This window comes from Pleurodeles waltl, chromosome 3_1, assembly GCF_031143425.1.
Source record: "Pleurodeles waltl isolate 20211129_DDA chromosome 3_1, aPleWal1.hap1.20221129, whole genome shotgun sequence".
NCBI lineage: Eukaryota > Metazoa > Chordata > Amphibia > Caudata > Salamandridae > Pleurodeles > Pleurodeles waltl.
In genome coordinates, this window is record NC_090440.1 from 461937913 (window position 1) to 461961202 (window position 23290).

The following is a 23290-nucleotide window of genomic DNA, read 5'->3' on the forward strand; positions in this document are numbered from 1 at the left end:
CATTGACCTTTCTCAAAATGACACCCTGTAGTCTTGACAACCATAACTATTCCCCTAAATTACAAAGCAGAGAACTCTATGTTCAATTCACTGGTGCTCCATTATATATCCAAATCAAATTTCAGTTACAAGTTGTGCAAGTGTCATTTTTCATTATTTGTTCATCCAATGCATTTATTCTCAAGTAGAAAGGTTATGACTGATATGGAAAGGAGTGTTATACCTTATTTGTCACGTAGGTAATTTGCTTCATTATCCTATGTCTGCTCCTTACTCCCAACTTACCCCTCCATTTACTCCCATCCCTCACTCCTGTTTCGTTTGGTACATGGAATGTTGGTGCTTGAGTAGACTTAACAGTGGCTTGTGACCGTAATTCTGGGTGGGTTTTCTTCGTGTATGATTCTGAAAGAAGCAGTTATCATCTAACCTTGCGCTGTCTTCATTTACAACAACGATTACATGGTGACAATGATGGGACACGTCTGCGTACCTGTCGATTGAGAGCACTAAGTCTTGGGCTGTGCTGCCTTCTGAGGGAGGCTGTGGTGCACAAAACTCAGCTTGCTGTCTGCCTTTTCCTTGCAAAGTTCCCTTCTCACATAGAACCACTTATGTGGAGGAAGGCCGGTGAGTCACTGGTGTACTGATCCTCCACCACCTTCTCTTCCGGACACTTCCACTACAACATTGACATTGTCTCATCTACAAGCTCCAGCTATAGGCAAGGACTGCGATATATGCAGGTGCACTGAGCATTTTAGCAGTGTGCAAAAATGGTCTTCATCCACAAAGGTCCTATGTAGCCTGTTATTGACAGACTTTCTATGTAATGAACAGGAAGCAGCAGAGACTGAGCCACATTTTTTCTAAGGAATGGTTTTAGTTGACCAGAAAGTGTAGGAAATGCAAGGAAGAACACTTGATAAGGCCCCATTATGCACTCTGGGAGTATTTAATTGTGACGTGGAGGTTCTGTTGGACTCTGGTTCACCTTATACCATAATCATGGTGGTCTCCAGTTTGAAATTTGCATCCATAATAGCCATTTATGTGAACCTGACATTACAGCCGTGGCATTCAATGGCATGTTAATTGACTTCTCTGGATATTTTTGTGATGATGTGCACTTTCAGATTAGAAGTGCTAATAATAAAATGTAAGTGACACAGAGGGGTGTTTGGGTTCTTGGTTGGAACACTTTTTCAGATCGTTTTAAACCCGAACACTCAGACCCTGCCTTAGCAATTCAGGACTATGATATGGCTGCCACTATCGTTCATGAATTCCCCAAATAATTCATTGAGGAACTGGGTAAAATAATAGGAGTCACTCATCAAATCAAATTGAAAAATGTGTATTGCAGGCAGAAATTAAGGGTACCAACCCCAAGTATGAGGAAGAAAGTGCAGGATTTATTACAAGATTGTCTTTCAAAAGGGATAATTGAAGAAGCAGAGTCATCAGAATAGGTGTCACCTATTGTTCTATCTAAAAAGAACAACAGTAGGTCTATCAACAGACATCCACTACTAAAGTAGACCAAATGTGTTTCCATCCTCAGTAGTGCAACCATGTTTTCCACAATCTACTTGCATCAAGCTTCATTCTATCTTTTGGTCTTTACCAGTATATTTGGATGTCTTTTGGCCCGGTATCTGCGTCTCACTTTCCAAAGAGCGGGGTACCATATGTTAAAGGACACGGATGAACATGTTAGGCGTTCAAGGTGATATATTTGTCTTTTCAAAAACAACATCTTGAAATTTTGCATAGGGTATGTTCAAGACTGAGGGCGCATGGTCTGACTCTCTCTCCTGACAAATGCATCCATTCAAAAATCAAGTGGAATATCTGTGCCACAAATGGAAGCTAGAGGGCGTGGTCCTCAAGTAATCAATCAATCAATCAGGTCTTATAAAGTGCAGGTTGTGACCCAGGGGGGTCTCCAGGCACCTTTGTCAATGCCATAAACCAGATGCCACGTCCAGTCTGCAAGGCGCTATTAATGTATTTTTCTGGTCTATGTGCATTTTATTCATGGTTTATCAGGAACACACCATCACTGAAGATGCCAACACCTATGGGTTAGATGTTGTCCTGTTGCAACAACAAGGAGATGAGAAATGGCTGGTTGGTTATCCTTCTAGAACCCTTAGTCTGACACAGAGAGGCTATGCTGTAATAGAACGTGAACTGTTGGTCTGTGTATAGGCTGTGAATCTTTTCTGACACTTTTTTGGGGAAACACATTAAATTTACAAACAGATCACTAACCCGTAATCAACAACGTGTCGCTAGGGGTGGGATAAATTCAACTGCACAAATTACATGATGAAGCTCAAAATCACAAGAATATTCCTCTAAAGCTGTGCGTGTTATGGGCAAAAATAATATATGTGCCAATTTTGAAATCTCTTTGTCCTTGCTTGCAACCTGGAGTGGAGCAAGTGAGGAAGACAATGTTGATGTTGTGGTTAATGTGAGTGAAATGTGTGGTCTACAAAATATACATTTAACTGACATTATGTGGTTTGATGAGGATTTGCAAGGCTAAAGAATACACTTGTTTATGTTGGTCATGTATCGGGCAAGTGTTTTGGGGGGGGGGGAGGTTAGCACTTCTTTGCCCAAGTTGTGGATGAGCTGAGTTTGTCCAATAACATTCTCTTTAGGAATGACAAGTGTGTTCCCCTGGAAAATGTCAGAATGGTCATTATGGAAGCCAGCCACCAAGTTCACATGGGCATGTTAGGCTTGAGAAATTCATTAAGAGCACAATTCTGGTGGCCAAATATGGATCCTGAGGCTAATAGTTACATGAGGACTTGTATGGAATGTTTTACTTGTGATAAGAATCTTAGATGCATTACGCCACTGATGCAACCAGATCTTTGGCATAAATGACAATAAATAAAGGTTTCTTTTGACATTTAAGATCCATTAAAAAAACTCTCAGTCCATATGCATCATGACATTGTCATATTAGATTATGTTTCCGAGTGCCCTGAGGTAACATTCATAGCGAGGGTAACCACTGATGTTGTCATACATTTAATGAAGGAAATATTCAGTAGGGAAGGTTTTCCCCAATATAATATAATTGACAGTGGTATTTCGTTTAAGTCCAATGAAATGATGAATTTCATCAAATTACATGAGATCAAATACACTTCCACAGCTGTGTAGTCCTCAATCAAATAGCTTGATTGAAAAATCCAACAATTATCTTGTGGATAGCATCCACCTGGTCCTGTGAAACAGTTAGCCAGTTCACAGCTTACTCAGTGAACGGTTGTGGGCTTACCTCATGATTCTATATTGCAACACCGGAATTGGTCCCTTCAAGATACTAAAGGGAAGACCTCTCACTTTTGATATGTGTCCATGAGGGTTACTCATTCTTCAAAATAATGTTCTGGTGTGAGTATATCATAATCTTGTCAAGTAGAGAGAAGAAAAGTAACAATAATTAGATAAACTAATATTTGATTGTCAAGCTATATGTTCCACCTGTAGAGGATGTGTTTCACATAAACTAAGGTTGGAAAAAAGCAATTACAGATTTTATAAACCTTTGAAGGTGGTAAAGTTGAACACAGGGAGCACTGTCACACAGAATGGGAAGTGTTGGAGAATCTGAAGGATTGATACATGTGTCAATGAATGTGTTTGCTCTGCTGAGGAACAAGAGCAGGATGATGCTCTCATGTAGAGCAAGATGATGATCTCATGTATTTAGGTGCTGACCCAGATTTTGAACTACCTAGAGTGTGTTATGATAGTGCTAACCATGTCACCAGTTCTGGAAATGTTTAGAAATAATGTAGGAGGTGACAATGCTACCACTTTGCAAACCAGTGTTGAAGTTGGATCTATTGCAGATTGGGGAAACATGTCTGCAAAGTGTCGGAAAAGTCCTGCAAGGATATATTCTTTTTCTTAAGGGGAAGGGTGTGTTATATCTTATTTGTATTTAAACAATTTGCATCATTGTCTTATATCTATTCATTATTCTCAGACTCCTCTCCTTTTCCTTCCCTCCTCCTCTCTTGTTTGGCTTGGAACAGTCCATAGTATGCTGGTGTTTGAGTGCGGTTAAAGATAGCCTTTGACCGTTATTTTGAATAGACTTCCCTCATGCATCGTTCTCAATAAAGCAGTTATTATATCACCTTGTGTACTCTTAATGTACAATGGAACGTTTACTTAAGTGGCCTCTTTGGGGTTTCCGGGTAAAAATCAAGGTGACCAGGCAGTAGTTCTGAAGTTTACACAGTGTTAGCTTCAGCAGCAAATGCGTCCTGCACACGCTCTTCAGATCATATGGCAGTAATATCAAAGATCTCCGTGAATGCAAGGAACATGGTATGTCATCAAGTACTATCCCCATAATTTGAAACCATTACACCATGGAAATGCATGCTTGCATTTTATGGAATTACTTCAATGGATGTAATGCTTTACTTTTCTTGTGTTACTTTGATGTGGAGTTGATCTTGTTGTTTCATGCCATGATGTTTACTAATCTTCATTCAGAAAGGGCAAGCAATTTGCAATGAACCTACAATGACTGGCTCAAAGATTTGCTGAAATGTCAATGACTTGCAAAGTTTAAGCATTCAGACTCCCAGAATGTTTTCAGCTGTGCTGTATTTGTGGAATCTGCTTACTTCTTAGTATAATACATTCTGAGTTAATGGAACGACAGGGAATTTGCCAGGACTTCCAAGTCAAATTACCTAGTGAACATCATTTGCAACACAAAAGTTTAGGACAAATCAGGATATTTTATTACACTGGCATTACGTGTAATTTCAGAAACGTCATGGTATGCTTGTTATGCAAAATTGTGCCATAATTATATGCATCATAATTACACTGCTATTCATGGCAAAATTAATAGCACTGGAGAGAGGGAACACCATAAATGACCAGCACGCAATCAAAAATTGATGTGGGGATGTATTTTGGGCTATAATATAGCACTAAATACTAGATGGCCAATTTACATTTTGCACATATGTATACTACGTATAAGTTTACCTAAATTTAATGTTCTTGCGCAAATGTAAATTTCACACACCCCTAGTCTAGCTATATTTCCGTTCCTAGTGTTCCCAAACTAGTGAAAAACATCTGAAATGGATTCCACCTCCATATTCCAATGAACATGCTTCTGGTATAATCATACATATAAATAAATTACTCACGAAGCAAAAGGACTTGTTCTGTACTTTTGGATTCAGGCATTGCTGTAATAGTAACCAATGGGCATGGGTTTCCTCCCAGAGTTGAGCAAAGCATTTGCTTTTTAAAGTAGACTTTTCTGACATCCACTCTTTGTTCCAGTAGTTGTAGATGTGACTGATGGAAGAAAGCAGAAGACTACTTGAACAAAGCTATTTTGTTTCAACTATAATTTCTCTTTTTACAACAACATCAAGTCTGCAGTTCTAAATTCTACATAGTTGATGCAATTATGATAGACCATTACCTCAAATCAACTTGTTATCCACAAGCAATCCTCCACTGAGAGATCAAAGACCCTTATCCCAGCTCTGCTTCTATTCATTGTTGGAGTGACCCAAAGTTCAGTATGCATCTACATCAGGCAATTGGAAATACATTTGCTAACATGCAGAACAGTTCCCACCCCTAGCAAGTGTTGAACCCCTATATTCGCAACCTCCCACCCTATACTAGACACAATGCAAGAGTTAGTCATTATCAAAAAGCAGGCCTGTTGGCTTTGTCAGAGTGTCACAATACTATTAAAAGTTGAAAAGAGCTCCCACAAAACATATGCAACATCAATGATCTCGCTATGTTGGATGGTACTATGTTTCAGTAACCTTCATTAACACAAAAAACATTTTACTGTAAATTTCCACATTGTCAATAAATCATTAGTAACTTAGGGCCAGATGTAGCAAAATCCGATTTTGTAAGTCGCAAAATCGGATGCAGAATGGTGTCTCAGACACCTTCTGCAACTCGCTATGGGGTCGCAAAGACCCACCTCATCAATATTCATGTGGTGGGTCGCATTTTGCGACCCCATAGCGAGTCCCTGCACTCACAGGGATGGTGTCCTGCTGTAGTCAGCAGACCTCCATGTCTGTGACTGCTTTTTAAATAAAGCGTTTTTTTTTTTTTTTTCATTTTGCAGCCTGTTTTCCTTAAAGGAAAACGAGTTGCAAAATGAAAAAAATACCGAAACCATTTGGTTTCGTTTTTTTCCATAGGACCACTGCCTGCTCTGAAAAAATATTTTTGTCGACATTCACAAAGGGGAAGGGGTCCCATGGGGTCCCCTCCCCTTTTGCGAATGAGTTACCACCAGTGTCACACTGGTGGTAACTGCGAGTTACTTTGCGACCATATTCGCGGTCACAAAGCAACTCTGAATTCGCATTCCTATTTGCGAGTCGCATTCCCAAATTGCGAGTCGGTACCGACTCACAATTTGGGAATGAGCATCCCGTGAGGCCGTTTGCATGGCGCAAACTGCGACTTTCGCAGTTTGCGACATGCAAACGGCTTGCTACATCTGGCCCTTAGTTCCACAGGAGCAAGAATATTTCTTTTAAACATGTTGCTACTGCACCTTTAAGACCAACCAACAGGTATCCCCTCATCCCAGAGCTTTTGTGCAAAACCACAAGCTCCAGGAGTGCTTTAAAAGATTGAAAACGTCTCCAGTGGTCCTAAAAGTAATTCCATGTGAGAAAGAGGGTGACTTTTAGGGGCACAACCTCTGGGGGATACTGTAATTCTAGTAGCTCCCCAAACACTCACTAAACCACTGGTAGTGCCTCTGCTCTTCCTGGGGCCTCATCAGAAAAGATAATTAAATTTTGAGACCTGCCAAAGGTGAGTCTCAGCCCAGGCTGAGATTATTTGATGAGGAGTTTAGGTTCACCTGAAATGCCTTTGATTTTTAAGATGTACCACATCTTAAAAATCTGTGTAGACATGCTCACTTAAGCAAACCCATGTCCACAGAAAACCAATGAATGCCCACTCAAAATATAAGGCTGTCACCAGGTAAGTACCTTTCCCTGAATGGTCCCTTCTTCGACAAGCTACTTGTGTGTGGATACTAGGCTGAGTTAGAAACAGTGGGTTGTGGGTTAATCACAGCAAAGTACTTCAAATTCTTCATTAGTTCAAGAGTCTCAAGAGGTCAAGGTTTATACACAACTATGCAATGGTAATCATATTATAGTTCTCAATTGGCCCAAAAGTCTTTAGGATACCAACATCAGATTCTGATTGGGAAAACACTAATTAAAAACCAACTAGGAGCACAAGATCCAGGAAGGTGCAACTCTTACAAGAAATACTTTTATCCAGCGTATTTTCAGTCAAGAGATTGATCAGTACAATATTGCTGGATTTAGATACGTTTGATTAATCAGCACTGATCAAGATCCCAAATTAAACAGAAACACTTGTGTTACTTTTTTGGGATGAGTCATGTCTATTAGCCAGTGCAAGAAAGTGTGATGCAAGAGATAGATTTCAAGCTACCTGCCTTTTACAGGTACTGTGGCAACTGCTGATAAGATTGGAAATACTAGGTTGGAACTTAGGAAGAGCATCACTGAGAGGATAAGCCTATTGTTCTGAAGGTATGGATGCCACTGAAAAGAAAAAACTGCCACTGGGAAGGGAAGGCTGCCGAAGACTGGAGACAGATAAGTGTTGCTTTTAAGTTAAACAAAGCTACGCAGGAATTAGTCTGACATGCTGGCTGTTATAGTTGGCCCAAACCAGGGGCAAGGAAACTCATGAGGAAAACAGAGGAACTCACTGGTCATTAATGTAAATGGACATGTTTCTCAATTGTCTTCTTTTTTCATTAGGAGGAACAATTAAAGAACCAGCAGTTGTCGGCAGTTGACATGTGCTTCCTGGACTACCTGGTTGAGGGCCAGGTGGTTCTAGAGAATTGACATGTGCATTCTGGATTACCTGGTTGAGGCCCAGGTGTTCAGAAGTTATCTTGAGAACAAGCAATAGTCTAGATCTGCTTTAAACATTGCCATTATGTTAATAACTGAGTTGCCTAGTTATACAAGGTTTCAAAGTCATAACATGATTGAAACTGGTACTGTGATGAAAAGAAAATAACAACATCTCTGGTATCATTCATAAGGAGGGGAATCAGGCATACCTAGGCCATGACTAGCTGTGCTCACAGCTGGGACTATGACAGTAGAGAGACCTTGAAACCACTGACCACTAGTGACCACAATTAACCTTGCTCCCGACCCCTGTTTTGCCTTTGGATTTGCCAATGATGACGGGGGTAAGGGAGCCTGGCCAGTACATCAAACAAAGTTGGAAAGATATGCAGCGCCCAGAGGGACTGTCGAAGGTGTTGGAGGTGCTACTGGGCGGGTATCGTGGCCTTTCATGGAAGAGGGTGCTCCCACACTCCAAGATATTCTTTCAGCCGTCATGGTAGTCCATACTTCCCAGGAGACCGAGATAGACTTGATCTCTTCAGAGGTCTCCCTGATTACAGCAGATTTTTGCACAAAGTAAACCAGAGTATCTAAGGTGGAGGTGACTGTGCACACCCTGAAGATGGAAAATGTGACCCTAACTACTCAGGTTGCGGCACTGAAGACAAGCACAAATGTCCTGGAAGACTGAATGGAAGAATTTGAGGATCATTCTGGAAGAAACAATGTTAGGATCATAGGGGTCGCTGAGAGGGCAGAGGGATTGACAGTCAATCTCTTTGTAGAAGATCTCATCCTTAAAAAACTCTAACCTAAAGGTCTCTCTAACTACTTTTCAGTGGAGTGGGCCCATCGAGTTCCGAGCAATCCCTCCAGGCCAGGAGCACCACTACGCCCCATCATTCTGCAAATTTTCAACTACTGCGACCGTGACGTGATTCTGCAGGTGGCCAAACTGCTTCACCCCTGAAACATTACGGCTCGACTATAACCTTCTTCCCTGACTTTGCATTGAAGGTTCAGCAGCTTCGGCACAGTTTTCTGGAGGTCAAAAAAGCCCTGGGGGAGTGCAAAAGAAAATACTCTACTTCCTGATCTTCCTGGTTAAGCAGAGGATATTGGAGGAGAGGAAGACCTGATACTTTGATCAAGCTGAGGATGCATAGGAATAGCTAGATAGCTGGAGGACAGTGATTGGCCCCAATTCAGAGGCCCAGGAAAACAGCAAAAGCACGAAGTGGTCCAGTCGGGTCAATCTGTAAGATCGGAGACACAGTGGAGACAGCACTCTACTTAATTTGAAACAACTACCCGAGATGCCACTCTAGGACCTTGATGGAGGGGGACCATGGATGAAACCAAACCCTCCTTTAAATGCAGTGAGCACTCTGGGCAGGAAACAGGAACATTTTGATGACATTCCCCTTCAACAATATATGTATGAGGGTCATTTTAAATCTGAGGAAGTGGTGGGTGGACAATCATAAAAAGCAGGTAACGACCACCCGCTGCTGATATAATGTTTTGCGGTGAAAGGCACTCTACAAAGTTGGGGGTGGACAGTTGTAGGTTCACCATGCAGGAATGCAGGGCAGGGGGTAGTTAATGGGATGTTTGTTGATATGTTTGACCTGAGTTTTACATGTCAGTGTTGCAATATAATGCTTCAACAGTGCTCCCTCTTGCCTTTGGTGGGGTTGTCTATCCCCAACGCTTATGGCCCACATGCCATGAGTCAATGGTCAATTGTACTATCACTGACATAGAGGTCTCCTAGATAGCTCTCCTGGAATGTTAATAGGTTGAAAGACAATTATGACTGTAGGATAGTACTACAGTATGTTAAGAGACACACTCCTGACCTTGTTTTGCTCCAGGAGACTCACCTCAAGGATATTATTCACCAGGCCCTAAACAGATGGGGATACAAGGTAGCAGCACATGCAAGATATACAGCAGGCTCTAGAGGGGTGGGTAGTGTGGTCAGCAGGATACCCCTTTTAACGATACAACACACTTGGTCTGACCCACATGACAGATACATTGCGATCACGGGTCTCCAGGGAGACAAGCCAATAAATATACTATCAGTATACATTCCACCTCTTTCTATACATAAGTGTTATGTATAGAAAGAGGTCCCCTTAAAACTCAAAGAAAATAACTAAAGTGTGAGAGGAAAATGCACTCACTGGTGATAAAGTCCAATATTTGACAAACTTCCATTTAGAATCCCCACATCACCAATTACTAAAGAGAAAATGTGCCCCTTCACCAAACTGACTTCTTGCCATTAACAAAACACCCTTTAAGTATTCCTCAAGCACCTAGTCAAGTGAAAAGTAAGTGAAAAACTAATGAATGAATCACTGCACCTAAGAGAGATGCTCTTAGGTGCAGTGATTCTATTTATACGAATACTAGATAGTGGCATTTTAAAATATTATCATTTCCGTGTTTTCAATCACACCTACAATCTGTAGTACTTGTGGGATGTTTTCTGTTCTTTTTTCCTTTTAGAAGTTATTTCCTTATTATTTGCCCGTATTTCGTAAACAAGAGAATCAATGAGGTATTAACCTGGGATATGACGCTGCTTTCGCAACATTGGTTTGCTTGAATAACAGACTTTAGTCCGTTTTTTCTGTTGGTGGCGCCGCGCTCCCGGAGGTGGTTTATTCTCCGGAAGGGCTTGACGCGCGTGTGCGTACTCGCAACATGGCATCTCATGGAGACTAGACGCCGCTCTGGATCGCGTTTACTTGTAGGTAAGAAAGCAGGGGTTACTAGAATATTTTTCTTAACTGGCTGGACTTCTAAAATGAAGAATTTTGGTTAACGTGGATTATAGACTCAATTTCTTTTATTTATCTAGAGCCTAGAATATAACGGCTTTTCAAACTCTGAGGATACAACAATCTTGGAATTAAATATAAGATTTATACGTTCACTTTTTTGCGTGCATTTAAAATTGCGGTCATTAACAAGATATTTATTGGAATGTTGTGCTTTGTCTCGCTGCAACAGGCATTCTGTTTGTTACTGAGCAGTCATATTTGTTACACTACCTACCTTTTGGAGTGACCTGCAATAATTTGGATTTGGAAGTTTATAAGGTACAATTAAGTGATAACGCTATCCAAGATATATTGGCTATGGTTTTTCATTAGTTTTTCACTTACTTTTCACTTGACTAGGTGCTTGAGGAATGCTTAAAGGGTGTTTTGTTAATGGCAAGGAGTCAATTTGGTGAAGGGGCACGTTTTCTCTTTAGTAATTGGTGATGTGGGGATTCTAAATGGAAGTTTGTCAAATATTGGACTTTATCACCAGTGAGTGCATTTTCCTCTCACGCTTTAGTTATTTTCTTTGAGTTTTAAGGGGACCTCTTTCTATACATAACACTTATCATCATATAGTCTGAGCATTTTGGTTTCTAATACCATTTCTTACTTATAAATATAGAGCCCTGAAGAAGTCGCTGGGGACTAGAAGAATTCCCCTTGACGAAACACGTGTTGGCTCAGCTCGGAGTGTACCTTCATGGATGATGATGTAAAATTTTAAGTTGTGATCTATTACATTTCTGGACTGGATTGGACTTTACATTATTTGATGCAAAACTTTTTGATTGCATTCCTTTGAACTTTACTCACTTGAATTCTGACTTACGTGATTTGAACTGTATTCACTTGATTTTTGACATACTTAATTGTGAATGCAATACTTTCGGCAAGGGGGGGCCTCACCTTGTTCAATACATTCCACCGTGCCTCCATGACGCTGTCTCTCTTTGTGCCCTAATGCTCCAGATGATGGAAGGTGTCCTTCTGATGGGGGAGACTAACTTGGCGTTAGATGAACAAATAGACCGGCTCTCACCACGCTTAGCGGGACCCTCTCGCCAAGTGCTGGCAGACTTGGTGGTAGCTCTGGGTTTAGCTATCGTCTGGGGCTTCCATAATCCAACTACCTTACAATATACTTTTCACTCTGGGGCTCTCCGGAGCCTCTCCTGCATAGACTATGTTTTCACACTGGCACACGTGGTCTCTGACTTTAGGGAATCCCGTCATTTGTCAGAGGGATTTGAGATCATTCACCTGTATGGGCAATGTATGGTCCTTAGAGAGATTCATCTAGATGGACCTATGTGCTGAACACTTGGTATTTTAAGGTACCCAGAGTGAGGGAGTTTCTCAGTACCGCCACAGAACACCACCTCTTCGAGAATGAGGGATCCATAGACTCACAATAACATTGTGGGAGACATATAAGACTCTCATAAAAGGCCAGGGTATCTCTCTAAAAATGGGCCTTATTAGGCATTACTAGAAACACTTGAGCATGAGATTGCACAATTAGAGGATAGAATGGCTGCCCAGCCAGACAGGGATGCTCAAAATGCCTTGGGTCTCAAGCAGAAACTGTACAGAGACCTATATATATCTATATATCGCAGAAAAAAAAAATATTTCATGCAATTATCATAAAAACGATGTATTGTGGATATATTTTTTATTGCTAAGTTTAATATGACATTTGCATAATTGGTGCTGGTGATACAGAACATTCTGTGAATTGCCTGAAAGTTTCATTGCTATGCTCAACTTACGCTGTGATAAAACAGTGATAGAACCGATTGCTTGTGTTATTGATATTATGGGGGTCATTCTAACCCTGGCGGTCGACGACCGCCAGGGCTAAAATGACGGGAGCACCGCCAACAGGCTGGCGGTGCTCCAATGGGCATTCTGACCGCGGCGGTACAGCCGTGGTCAGAAACGGGAAACCTGCGGTGTCCCGCCGGTTTCCCGCTGCCCTGGGGAATCCTCCATGGCGGCGCTGCAGGCAGCGCCACCGTGGGGATTCCGAACCCCTTACCGCCAGCCTGGTTCTGGCGGTTTTGACTGCCAGAACCAGGCTGGCGGTAACGGGTGTCGTGGGGCCCCTGGGGGCCCCTGGGGGCCCCTGCAGTGCCCATGCCAATGGCATGGGCACTGCAAGGCCCCCCTAACAGGGCCCCACTAAGATTTTCAGTGTCTGCATAGCAGACACTGAAAATCGCGACGGGTGCAACTGCACCTGTCGCACCCTTCCCACTCCGCCGGCTCCATTCGGAGCCGGCATCCTCGTGGGAAGGGGTTTCCCGCTGGGCGGGCGGCCTTCTGGCGGTCGCCCGCCCGCCCAGCGGGAAACTCAGAATAACCGCGGCGGTCTTATAACCCGCAGCGGTATTCTGGCGGTTTCCGTTTGGCTGGCAGCGCCCGCCGCCAGCCAAACTTGGAATCACCCCCTATGTTCCCAGAGTGTTACAAACATTGTACTGTGATCTTTTGATATTAACCCTATGTTATAAGAGTGGTGCAAACATTGGACTGTGATCTTTTGGTATTAACCCTATGTTTCCAGAGTGATGCAAAGATTGCGCCGTAATATTTGATATTAACTCTATGTTTTCAGTGTGATCAAAAGACACCAAATGTATGGAATTCTAAGTACAGTGCGTAAGTTTACCCATGAATGTCTGCAAACCTAATTACCTGAGAATTTGTTATCATTATTTGTTTCCTATTTAAATGTTTATGGAGTTGAGTGAGTCAGCATCTTAGGAAATCTCAGCAAGTTCATCAAACAAGATATCCATAGAACTTCAAGTACATTTAGGTAGACATTAATTAAAGTGACATGGGAACAATCTGGAGTCTCACTGGGAGTAGTCATAGATATTATAGGAGGTTCAAGGTTCTTATTTAATTAATTACAGGTAATCCACATCGTTTCCCGAAAATTCCTAGAGAGAGAGAGAGCCATCTAAAGTGGGAAAGGGGAACCTAACAGGTACAACTAGCTTGCACATAGTAGTCAGAGACTACTAGATACATGGTTATTAGTTGTGAGCTGTTTGACTGATATGTAATTTGTCATAGGAAATTGGGTCTCTTCAAGGACCATAACAGTTCAGATCCGGAACATTGGCTCCAGTGCCTTTCGCTCTCTTTAATCCATCCCTTTTCGCCGGGCCGTTCCAATGCTGATCATGTGCTTTTAAGTGAGAGGCACGTAACGTCTAGGAGGAATTGGGAATATGCGGCTTAGTCAACATTGTTTCTCCGTGGGACAAATATGTTGCTGTTTGAGAATTACTGTACACAGCCAAGGTTATAGAGAAAGCAATCAACCATCAAATCAGAAACACCTGGAACTCCACAATCTTCTCCACCACATCCACTCCAGCGTTCAAAGCAACCATAGAACAGAAACAGCCCTCAGATGAGATCCACATCTTACTGGAGCGAGGAGAAACAGCTGCCTTAATACTGCTAGACCTCTCTGCTGCATTCAACAGCCCTCAGATGAGATCTGCATCTTACTGGACAGAGGTGAAACAGCTGCCCTAATACTGCTAGACCTCTCGGCTGCATTCAACCTTGTATCACACTCCAACTTAATCAGAGACTTCACACAACAGACATCCAGGATCCAGCCCTTGAATGGAAATACTCCTTTCTCACAGGAAGAACACTGAGAGTCAGACTTCCTAAGTTTGTCCTGATATATCATGATTCTCCACTAAATTCAAGTATGGTTCCATGACATGGCCCTGCAAGCGACATCAACTATACACAATTTGTTGGCTCAATTTTGACTACAAACTGTCTTTCAACATCATTGTGGTTCCTGCTAAACCTCTAAGCTGCCAGATATCAACCACTGCTCCATCATTGCAGCTTTTACATTGTTCAACATTAATGCCAAAGATGCACTGCTCATTGGGCCCTAAAACACAATCTTGGCCAAGGAAGACAGTCTTTCACAATCCCCTACCTGTTCACAAACCAAGGATACATGATAAAAAAATGCCTATCTCCATATCTACCTCTTTTGTGCTGTTATTTTACAGCTATAGTTCACCTCTGTCAGTTATCAAGTTCTCCTTTGAGTTGCCACATCACCTATATAGCAACATTTTTGTAACTATGGTTGCTATTATATTCATTGAATTCAATGTTTCCTCCTCTTGTCCCAGAGCTGGTCTGGTATCACAATGGGCTTTGCAGATCAAAGCTCCTGTTCTTTGCAGATCAAAGCTCCTGTTCTATGTTCCTCTGGTGTGTAAGGTTAATTCATTCAACCCAATATTTCTTCATATTAGTTCTTTATTTTCGTGCAAGACCACTTTGAAACAGAGAGAGGCAAACCTTGCGCCCTGTTTTGAACTGTACTGTCTGAGAATAAAGGACTGACTTAAAGAAATATAGGCTTAAGTGAACTGACTTTACTCACTGCAAGAAAGTAAAACAAGCACTTTGCTCTGACCTGTGCCAGCAAAACCCATCATGATATGGTCCCAAGGCTTCCTCAAATTGCACTTGCATTATGTCAGACAAATGCCCATACCAGCTGTATACCACTCATTAGCTATGTTTGTGGTTGTCATTGGAACTCTTACACAAACACTAGGATTCTCACATCTTGACTATGTTTGGCAATCTTGGACATCTCTGTTTAATCAACTGTCAGTGTAGTGCAGCTCTTACTCCTACACAATTTTAGGTTCCTTTCTCTTCCCATGTTTCACAGCATCTTATCTCACTTCACTGTCTATTTTTTCCCTTTCTATCCCTTATTTTCTGTGCATTTCTAAGGCCTGCGCACTTCTCTTTTTCCCACGTCCTGTGTTTAAGATGAAGCTCCCAAATTCCCAAAGAGGGATCACCAGTTGTTGCTTTTCTAAGCAGGAACATTATTCTTCTTCAATTCCTGTCAATATTTTATATTCCCTGATATTTGGTCTCAAACTAAAATATTTTAAATTTCTACATTTTGTACAAGAAAGTAAAGCTATTGAGATGAAGAAAAAGTTAATGCTAGAATGTCCGTCATACATTGTTGAAAAAATGCAATATTCCTTTTTCACTTACAACTGTTATATTCAAAATGAATTTCAGTGTGTTACGCTTTTTATTACTTCTTTGTTCTTGCCGCATTTTACCTTTAGATCTGTCTGTCGTATATTTGAAAGTTACATCGAAGTCACCCACTAAAATTATTTATTAATTTTCAAAATATTGTATGTTAGTGTGCCAAGTATAGTAAAACTTGCTTGTGTTGTGTTGGATGTAATAGCATTTACCAGGAGAAATATATATATATATATATATATATATATATATATATATATATATATATATATTTTTTTTTTACATATGTCTTTCTAAACTTAGTGCTTTATTATGAGGCTGGTGGTCCTAGGGCTGCCAGCTTCACAGTGCCACATTACAAGTTTGGCGGGTAGACCCACCTAAACACCACGTCCCTACCACGATCAAAAATCCCGTTGGGGAGACAGCGGTCTTGGTTGTAGTCAGCACAGGCAGCGCTAAACTCTGCACCAGATGGCTGATTACAACCTTGTTTTCCACCAGCCTTTTCATGAGGGTTCCCCCGGCATGGGCAGTGCAGAGCCCCCCCAGCCCAGCACCATCTAGATGCACACTGTCTGCTTTGCAGAAAGTGCACATTGCGAGGGTGCTGGTCAGCACCACAGGGAGCTGCAGTACACTGACAGGTGGATAAACAGAGATGCCCAAGATTGCCAAACATAGTCGAAATGTCAGAATCCTAGTGTTTGTGTAAGGGTCGGCACCCTCTGTGCTATGAGATAACGCTCAGCTTATTCAAGAGAGCACAGTGCTATCTTGTCACACTGCTCCTGCCGGTCTGACCTGCAGGAATGCTCTATTACAATGCTTCCGCCTGTCAGTCTGGTGGGAACATTGTAATAGGGTGGGGGACGCCACCACCATGGCGGTGGTGTCCTCCCTGTAAGTTTGTCAACCCTGCGTTGGGACTGACAAATTTGGAATGAGACCAAATGTCTTAGCTACTACCAATTTCTATAACATAATCTTCTATGACATGTACTAGAGAGCCACGCTTTTAATGGAGAAATAATATACCACATTTCTTTCTTGTTACACACCTGAAGTCTTTTTACAATTGTATCTCTTACATTACATATAAAACCATATATATATCTATATTTATATATATAAAACTAACAAGAGGGCATGTTGTTTTTGTATATATGTCTCAATATGCACAAAACGCACACAGACCTGCTCAAAAGCAGTAAATTAACTTTCAAGAACGTCAGAGTTTGCGCCTTCTTGCAAGAATTCTGTACATTGTTGCAGCGACCCCACAACTCGCTATCCCTGTAGGGTATCGGTATCAGAGTCCCTTGATCAGAGTATATGTGTGTGTATTTATGTATATATGTATATCATAAAGAATGCCATTTGAGATGCTATGAATCATGGTATGAATGATATTGTTTATCATGCTGCAAGTGATGTAATATGAAAGGGTATAAGCAGTGTGTGGGGATGGTGCAAGTTATACTTAAAGTGTGGCTAGCGAGTTCAAAATACTGTGTATGAAGGTGCACAAATTATAGTAAATTTTGAGGAAGGCACAAATCATAACTTTACATTATAACTATAACTTTAGAGTTTCTAAGGCTTGTGTAGTTTGAGTTGGTTTTGGAAATAAATAATTACTTATGTTTTCCTAACTATAACTTCCTCATCCTTTGGGTTTTTCATTGCATTTCAAAGACTTTTTTATAAAAAAGTGTCAAACCACATAATAGTATGGTTTTATTATTTTAATTTTTCTTTGGTACCTTGGTACTTTCGAGAAAGTTCAAAGTTCATTCTGATAGTTTGTGTTACCACTGTACATTTATTAGTGTTTCCCCAAAATTACTACGGTAGCCCCAATTATAAAATCATATTTACACCAAAAATTACATTTGTATTTCAAACACGGATTCAGGATTTCATGGCTAGTTATGTATTTTAATAGTATATGTTGTAGAATTGTTACCTTAAGTTGTGTTTTGCAACTATTCGGGAACCAAAATAGTATCAGGATATGATTGCAGAATTATTGCTTCCATGAAAGCACATTTCATTGACTGAGAGATCTGTCTAGTGAAGGAAACAGTGCAATAAAGTAATATTTCTAGTGGGAATGTGAAACAGTACTTATTCGGTACTATAGAAATGAGAAAACACCTGCAGGCAATTCATTTCAGCAAGTTTCCACATGCAGCAAGAAGGCGTCAGAAGGAGATGGAAGAGGCAAAAGCAGGAAGATCAGCAATGGCCACTTCTTTGCCTACTGCAACAGGTTCAACTTCTTCTGCATCATCAGCACCTCCACAATCAGGAGCTCCGTATGTCCCTTTATTAGCACCTTCTATTTCTGCTCCATTAGGACCTCCATTACCACCCGGTGCATCTGTCCCTGCACCAGTAAATGCTACTGGTACTGAGGTGCCAATAAATCTATTGACGTAGAATAAAGAAAATTTAGAGCAGTATGGCTGAATTGCAGCACACTGTCTCCTCTGCCACACTGGCAGTGTTGCAGGAGAGCAAGATATGACCATACATCATGAACTTGTCATGGGTCACCAGTGTCTTCCCGAACAACCTTAGTTTTATTTACACTTTATTGTCCTCCTGTTGATTGGTTGTGTTGACATTTAAAAAAAAGAAAACATCTTCCCGAAAAAATCTTAAGATTACTCAATTTTAATACATATAGAGATAAATATTAGTTATAAGGTAAGGTAAACATCTTATGGTGCCTTCATAGTAGGTGGTAAGTTAATAGCAGACCATTACAGTCATATTTGAGTATTACAAAAACATAACACAAAGTCAAGCCATCATTGTTTATGTTTATGTACTTTAAGACACAACCATCATTTCTGTTACACTGCTATGTCATCAGTTATGGCATTTACAGTTCAAGATAATCATATAGCAGCAGTCATCATGAAAGACTGAGGAAAAATAGTGAGGAATAAGTTTTAATTTCTCCTTTATTTCTTTCAAGAAGAAATAGAGCTCTATTGTTTTCCAACAGGCAAAAGAGTCTCTATTGTTGTTGGCATATTTAGTAGTATTGGGCTGGTTTTCTAGACAACTTTGTGGTATTAACCAGTTACTTCTAAATTGTATTTCTTATTTAGTTTTCTACTAGTTGTCATTGTTATGCAACCAGACATGTTTGTTTCAAATGCCTTTTTAATGTTTGTGAAAAATTGCTGCAGACTGGCTTATTTTCTCATTTTCAATGCAGGTCGTATTTTGCTACACTGGTAGCTCAATTCGTGTTCCAGCTAATATTTGCCCTCCTTTCAAAATTAGGTTGTTTGTATAATGTAGTTTTCTAATGGCTAACCACAAAAAATTGGGGTACTGGTTGAAGGGGGTAAAACACTACTCAAGCAGCAACCACAATCTTGGTCAGGGTGAAGTCCAAGCAAACCCCTAAATTAACCTGCACTCAGGGGGTCATTCTGACCTCGGCGGAAAAAGGCGCTTACCGCCGGCCAGAAGGCCGCCATAACACCGCCGCGGCCGCGGTAAACCGCCACGGTCATTCTGACCTGCAACTGGCAAACCGCCAAAATCCCGACATCCACAAAAGTCCGCCACACCAAAGGTCAGCGGGAAACTGGCGATTACCAAACCTCCACCATCACGCCAACAGAAATACGCCCATACCATTCCAACCCAGAAATCCCTGCAGCGGTCTTTCAACCGCGGTATTCCATTGGCGGTACACACCGCCGCGGTCAAAATACACACACCTTTACAAAACACAGCCACAATGGATAATTCAAAATACACACACCTGAGACACATACACACACCACTCCCACACACCCAATTAAATATAAAACACACACCCACATCACCCACAAACCCTTACGACCACAATTGCGAGTGAAGGACAGAGAGAGAGAGCACAGCATAGAGTACACCATCACACAGAGCCAAATCACAACATCACCCACACAATTTCCACGCACAAAACACCATACACCACCACACTCACCACACTCTACACCACATACACCACCCCTCACCTCATCCACACCACCCCATGGCACCCCAAAGACACCCCAGGTTCTTTGACGCAGAACTCAGGGTCATGGTGGAGGAAATAGTTTGTGTAGAGCCCCAGCTCTTCGGGGCACAGGTGCAGCACACCACCATTGCCAGGAAGATGGAGCTATGGCAAAGAATAGTGGACAGGGTCAATGCTGTGGGACAGCATCCACGCAATCGGGACGACATCAGGAAGCGGTGGAACGAACTACGGGGGAAGGTGCGTTCCATGGTATCAAGGCACAACATTGCGGTGCAGAAGACTGGCGGCGGACCCCCACCTACTCCCCCAGAATTCACAGCATCCTGAGGGCCTCGCAGGAGTAGGCGGAGGAATGGACTCTGGTAAGTCAAATCTTCACTACTCCATTCCCCCCACCCCACCTGCATGCCAAATCATACCCCCACCCTCACCCCCACCCCATCATACCAACTCCTTGCAAATGGCTCACCATCACATCCCACCCATCCCAAAACCTAGCCCTGCGTGCGTCCCCAAAGCATGGACACCAATCCCCAAAGCATGCCCACTGCACACACCCATCACCCCCACAAGCCACTGTCACAAAAGCCCCCACAAGGGAATGCCAGCACTGGGGGACACGGCCACCCGCCCATTACACAAAATGCCACACACAGAAGCAATAACCATACTCTTATACCCCTGCAGGACCCGAACGCCACCACACCGCCACGGAGGGTCCAGAGATGTCCATCCCACCCCCAGAAGAGGCCCCCAGTGATGACAGCAGCTCTGTCTCCCTGGACCCTGATGACCAGCCCGGCCCATCGGGGACCTCGGGACAGTCGGTTCCCCACAGACAGCCACAGGCTACACCAGACCTAACCCCCTCTGGGAACACCAGCACAGCTCCCACCCAGCGGGCCCATGCCTCTGTCCCCAGGACACATCAAGCAGCGGTGTGTCCACCACTACAGGGCACCCAGGTTGACCCACCACCACAACAACAACAGGGACCTGGGGGCAGTGGTAGTGGGCACACCTTCCAGGGGACAGAGGCCCAGGGAAACAGGGGAACTGGGAGGGCTGCTGTGCGACACGGGGGGGACAGGCCCAGGGAACCGACTCTCCAAGAGGCCCTCTCCTCCATCATGGGAGCATACCAACACTCCCAGAAGACGATGGCTGCGGTACTGGCCAGGTTCCAGGAGATCCAGGTCATGCAGGAGCAACAGTACATGGGGTTCAGAGAGGAACTGAGGAACATTAGTTCCGCAATGGGGACCATCGTCGTGGCCCTAACCCAGATAGTCACCACATTGCGGGACCATGTTGGACCACAAAGGGCCCCTGTCACTAGCCTGGACCTGGAACAGCCTACCACCTCCACCGGCACTAGTGGACAGGAGGCCCCCACACAACGACAGGCCACCCGAACCCCACCTCCTGCAGAAGAAGAACCACCCCGCAAGCGGAACCTGAGATCTCACAAGAAGACAGAGTAGGATGCCAAGACCCCAGCCAGCAAACGATACCCCCTGATGTCATCCCACTGTCCCACATTGTCACCCTGTCCAACCTTGAACTGCCCCTGCTCCATCCTTCCACAGGCATATGGACAATGCACCTGTGCGACTGAGAACTGGACTCTGCCATGGACATTACACCACCATCACCCATCCCCGTTTTACAATCATGTTCTTTAAATTTAGCACTTTAATTAAATCACTTCTTGCACTAAAAAAATCTGGAGTCTGCTTGTATTTTGAACAAATGTATTAGACATAACGGTGCCAAAATGTTCAGTTACATTGTGATGACAACATACCACTGTCACACAGCTGTAGTCCATGGGCAAACAAAGCAGAGGTCACGCAGTGGGGCCCACAGCTCTGAAAACGGAAGGGAAAGTCACAACTCAGTTAACAGGAACTGGGGGGGAACTCAGACAGTAGAGAGGCAGGAGACGTTAAGTAAATGTAAAATGGCGTGGTTGATTCGTACCTGTCTGCTACTGAAAATACTGTTGTATCACTGTGTCCCTGTTGTCTGTGTCGTCCACATCATCCTCCTCCTCTTCACTCTTCACAGGCTCCACAGCTGCTACAACACCACCATCTGGACCATCCTCCTGCAGGAAAGGCACCTGGCGTCGCAAAGCCAGGTTGTGAAGCATACAGCAGGCCACGATGATATGGCACACCTTCTTTGGTGAGTACATTAGGGATCCCCCTGTCATATGCAGGCACCTAAACCTGGCCTTCAGGAGGCCGAAGGTTCTTTCTATAATCCTCCTAGTTCGCCCATGGGCCTCATTGTAGCGTTCCTCTGCCCTTGTCCTGGGATTCCTCACTGGGGTAAGTAGCCACGACAGGTTGGGGTAACCAGAGTCACCAATTAGCCACACACGGTGTCTCTGTAGCTGTTCCATCACATAAGGGATGCTGCTATTTCGCATGATGTACGCGTCATGCACGGACCCAGGGAACTTGGCATTTACATGGGAGATGTACTGGTCAGCCAAACAGACCACCTGGACATTCATAGAATTATAACTTTTTCTGTTCCTGTACACCTGCTCACTTCCACTGGGGGGAACCAAGGCCACATGGGTCCCATCAATGGCACCAATGATGTTGGGGATATGTCCAAGGGCATAGAAATCACCCTTCACTGTAGGCAAATCGGCCACCTCAGGGAAAACAATGTAGCTCCGCATGTATTTCATCAGGGCAGACAACACTCTGGACAAAACCTTAGAAAACATAGGCTGAGACATCCCTGATGATATGGCCACTGTTGTTTGGAATGATCCACTTGCCAAAAAATGGAGTACTGACAGAACCTGCACCAGAGGGGGAATCCCTGTGGGTTGGCGAATGGGGGACATCAGGTCTGGCTCCAGGTGGGCACACAGTTCCTGTATAGTGGCTCGGTCAATTCTGTATGTAAGTATGACATGTCTTTCTTCCATTGTCAACAGGTCCACCAGCGGTCTGTACACAGGAGGATTCCTCCATCTCCTCGCAAGTCCCAGCGGACGGTGCCTAGGAAGGACAACATGGAGCACAGAGTCAAGCAACCCACAGGTACGTAACCACAGCTTGCACAGTAAACGATTCGCTATGCATTGAATGGCTTGTATGAGTGGCAATGCAAGGCCTAGGCCTGTGTGACGCCGTAGAAATTCAGCCATGTGGGCCCTTGAAATGGCGGCTGCCTGACCTGTGAAGTGTGACAATGGGATGTGAGGTCAATGCGCTGGCGTGGCCCACCGTGGCGGTAGGCGGTCGAAGACCGCGGCGCAAAGCAGCATTGGTTAACATTGAACCCTATGGGTCTCAGGAGCCAATGACGATGTGCGCCGGCGGTCGCGG

The 23290-nt window shown here is 43.2% G+C and overlaps 1 protein-coding gene across 1 annotated transcript in view; it reads right to left on the reverse strand.

Moving 5' to 3' along the window:
• Positions 1-23290, reverse strand: part of AGBL1 (AGBL carboxypeptidase 1) — a 2739156-nt gene that overhangs the window by 1445932 nt on the left and 1269934 nt on the right. Inside the window, exon 17 of the mRNA XM_069221447.1 lies at positions 5214-5367. Coding sequence (XP_069077548.1) covers positions 5214-5367 — 154 coding nt within the window. The remainder of the gene's footprint in view (positions 1-5213; positions 5368-23290) is intronic.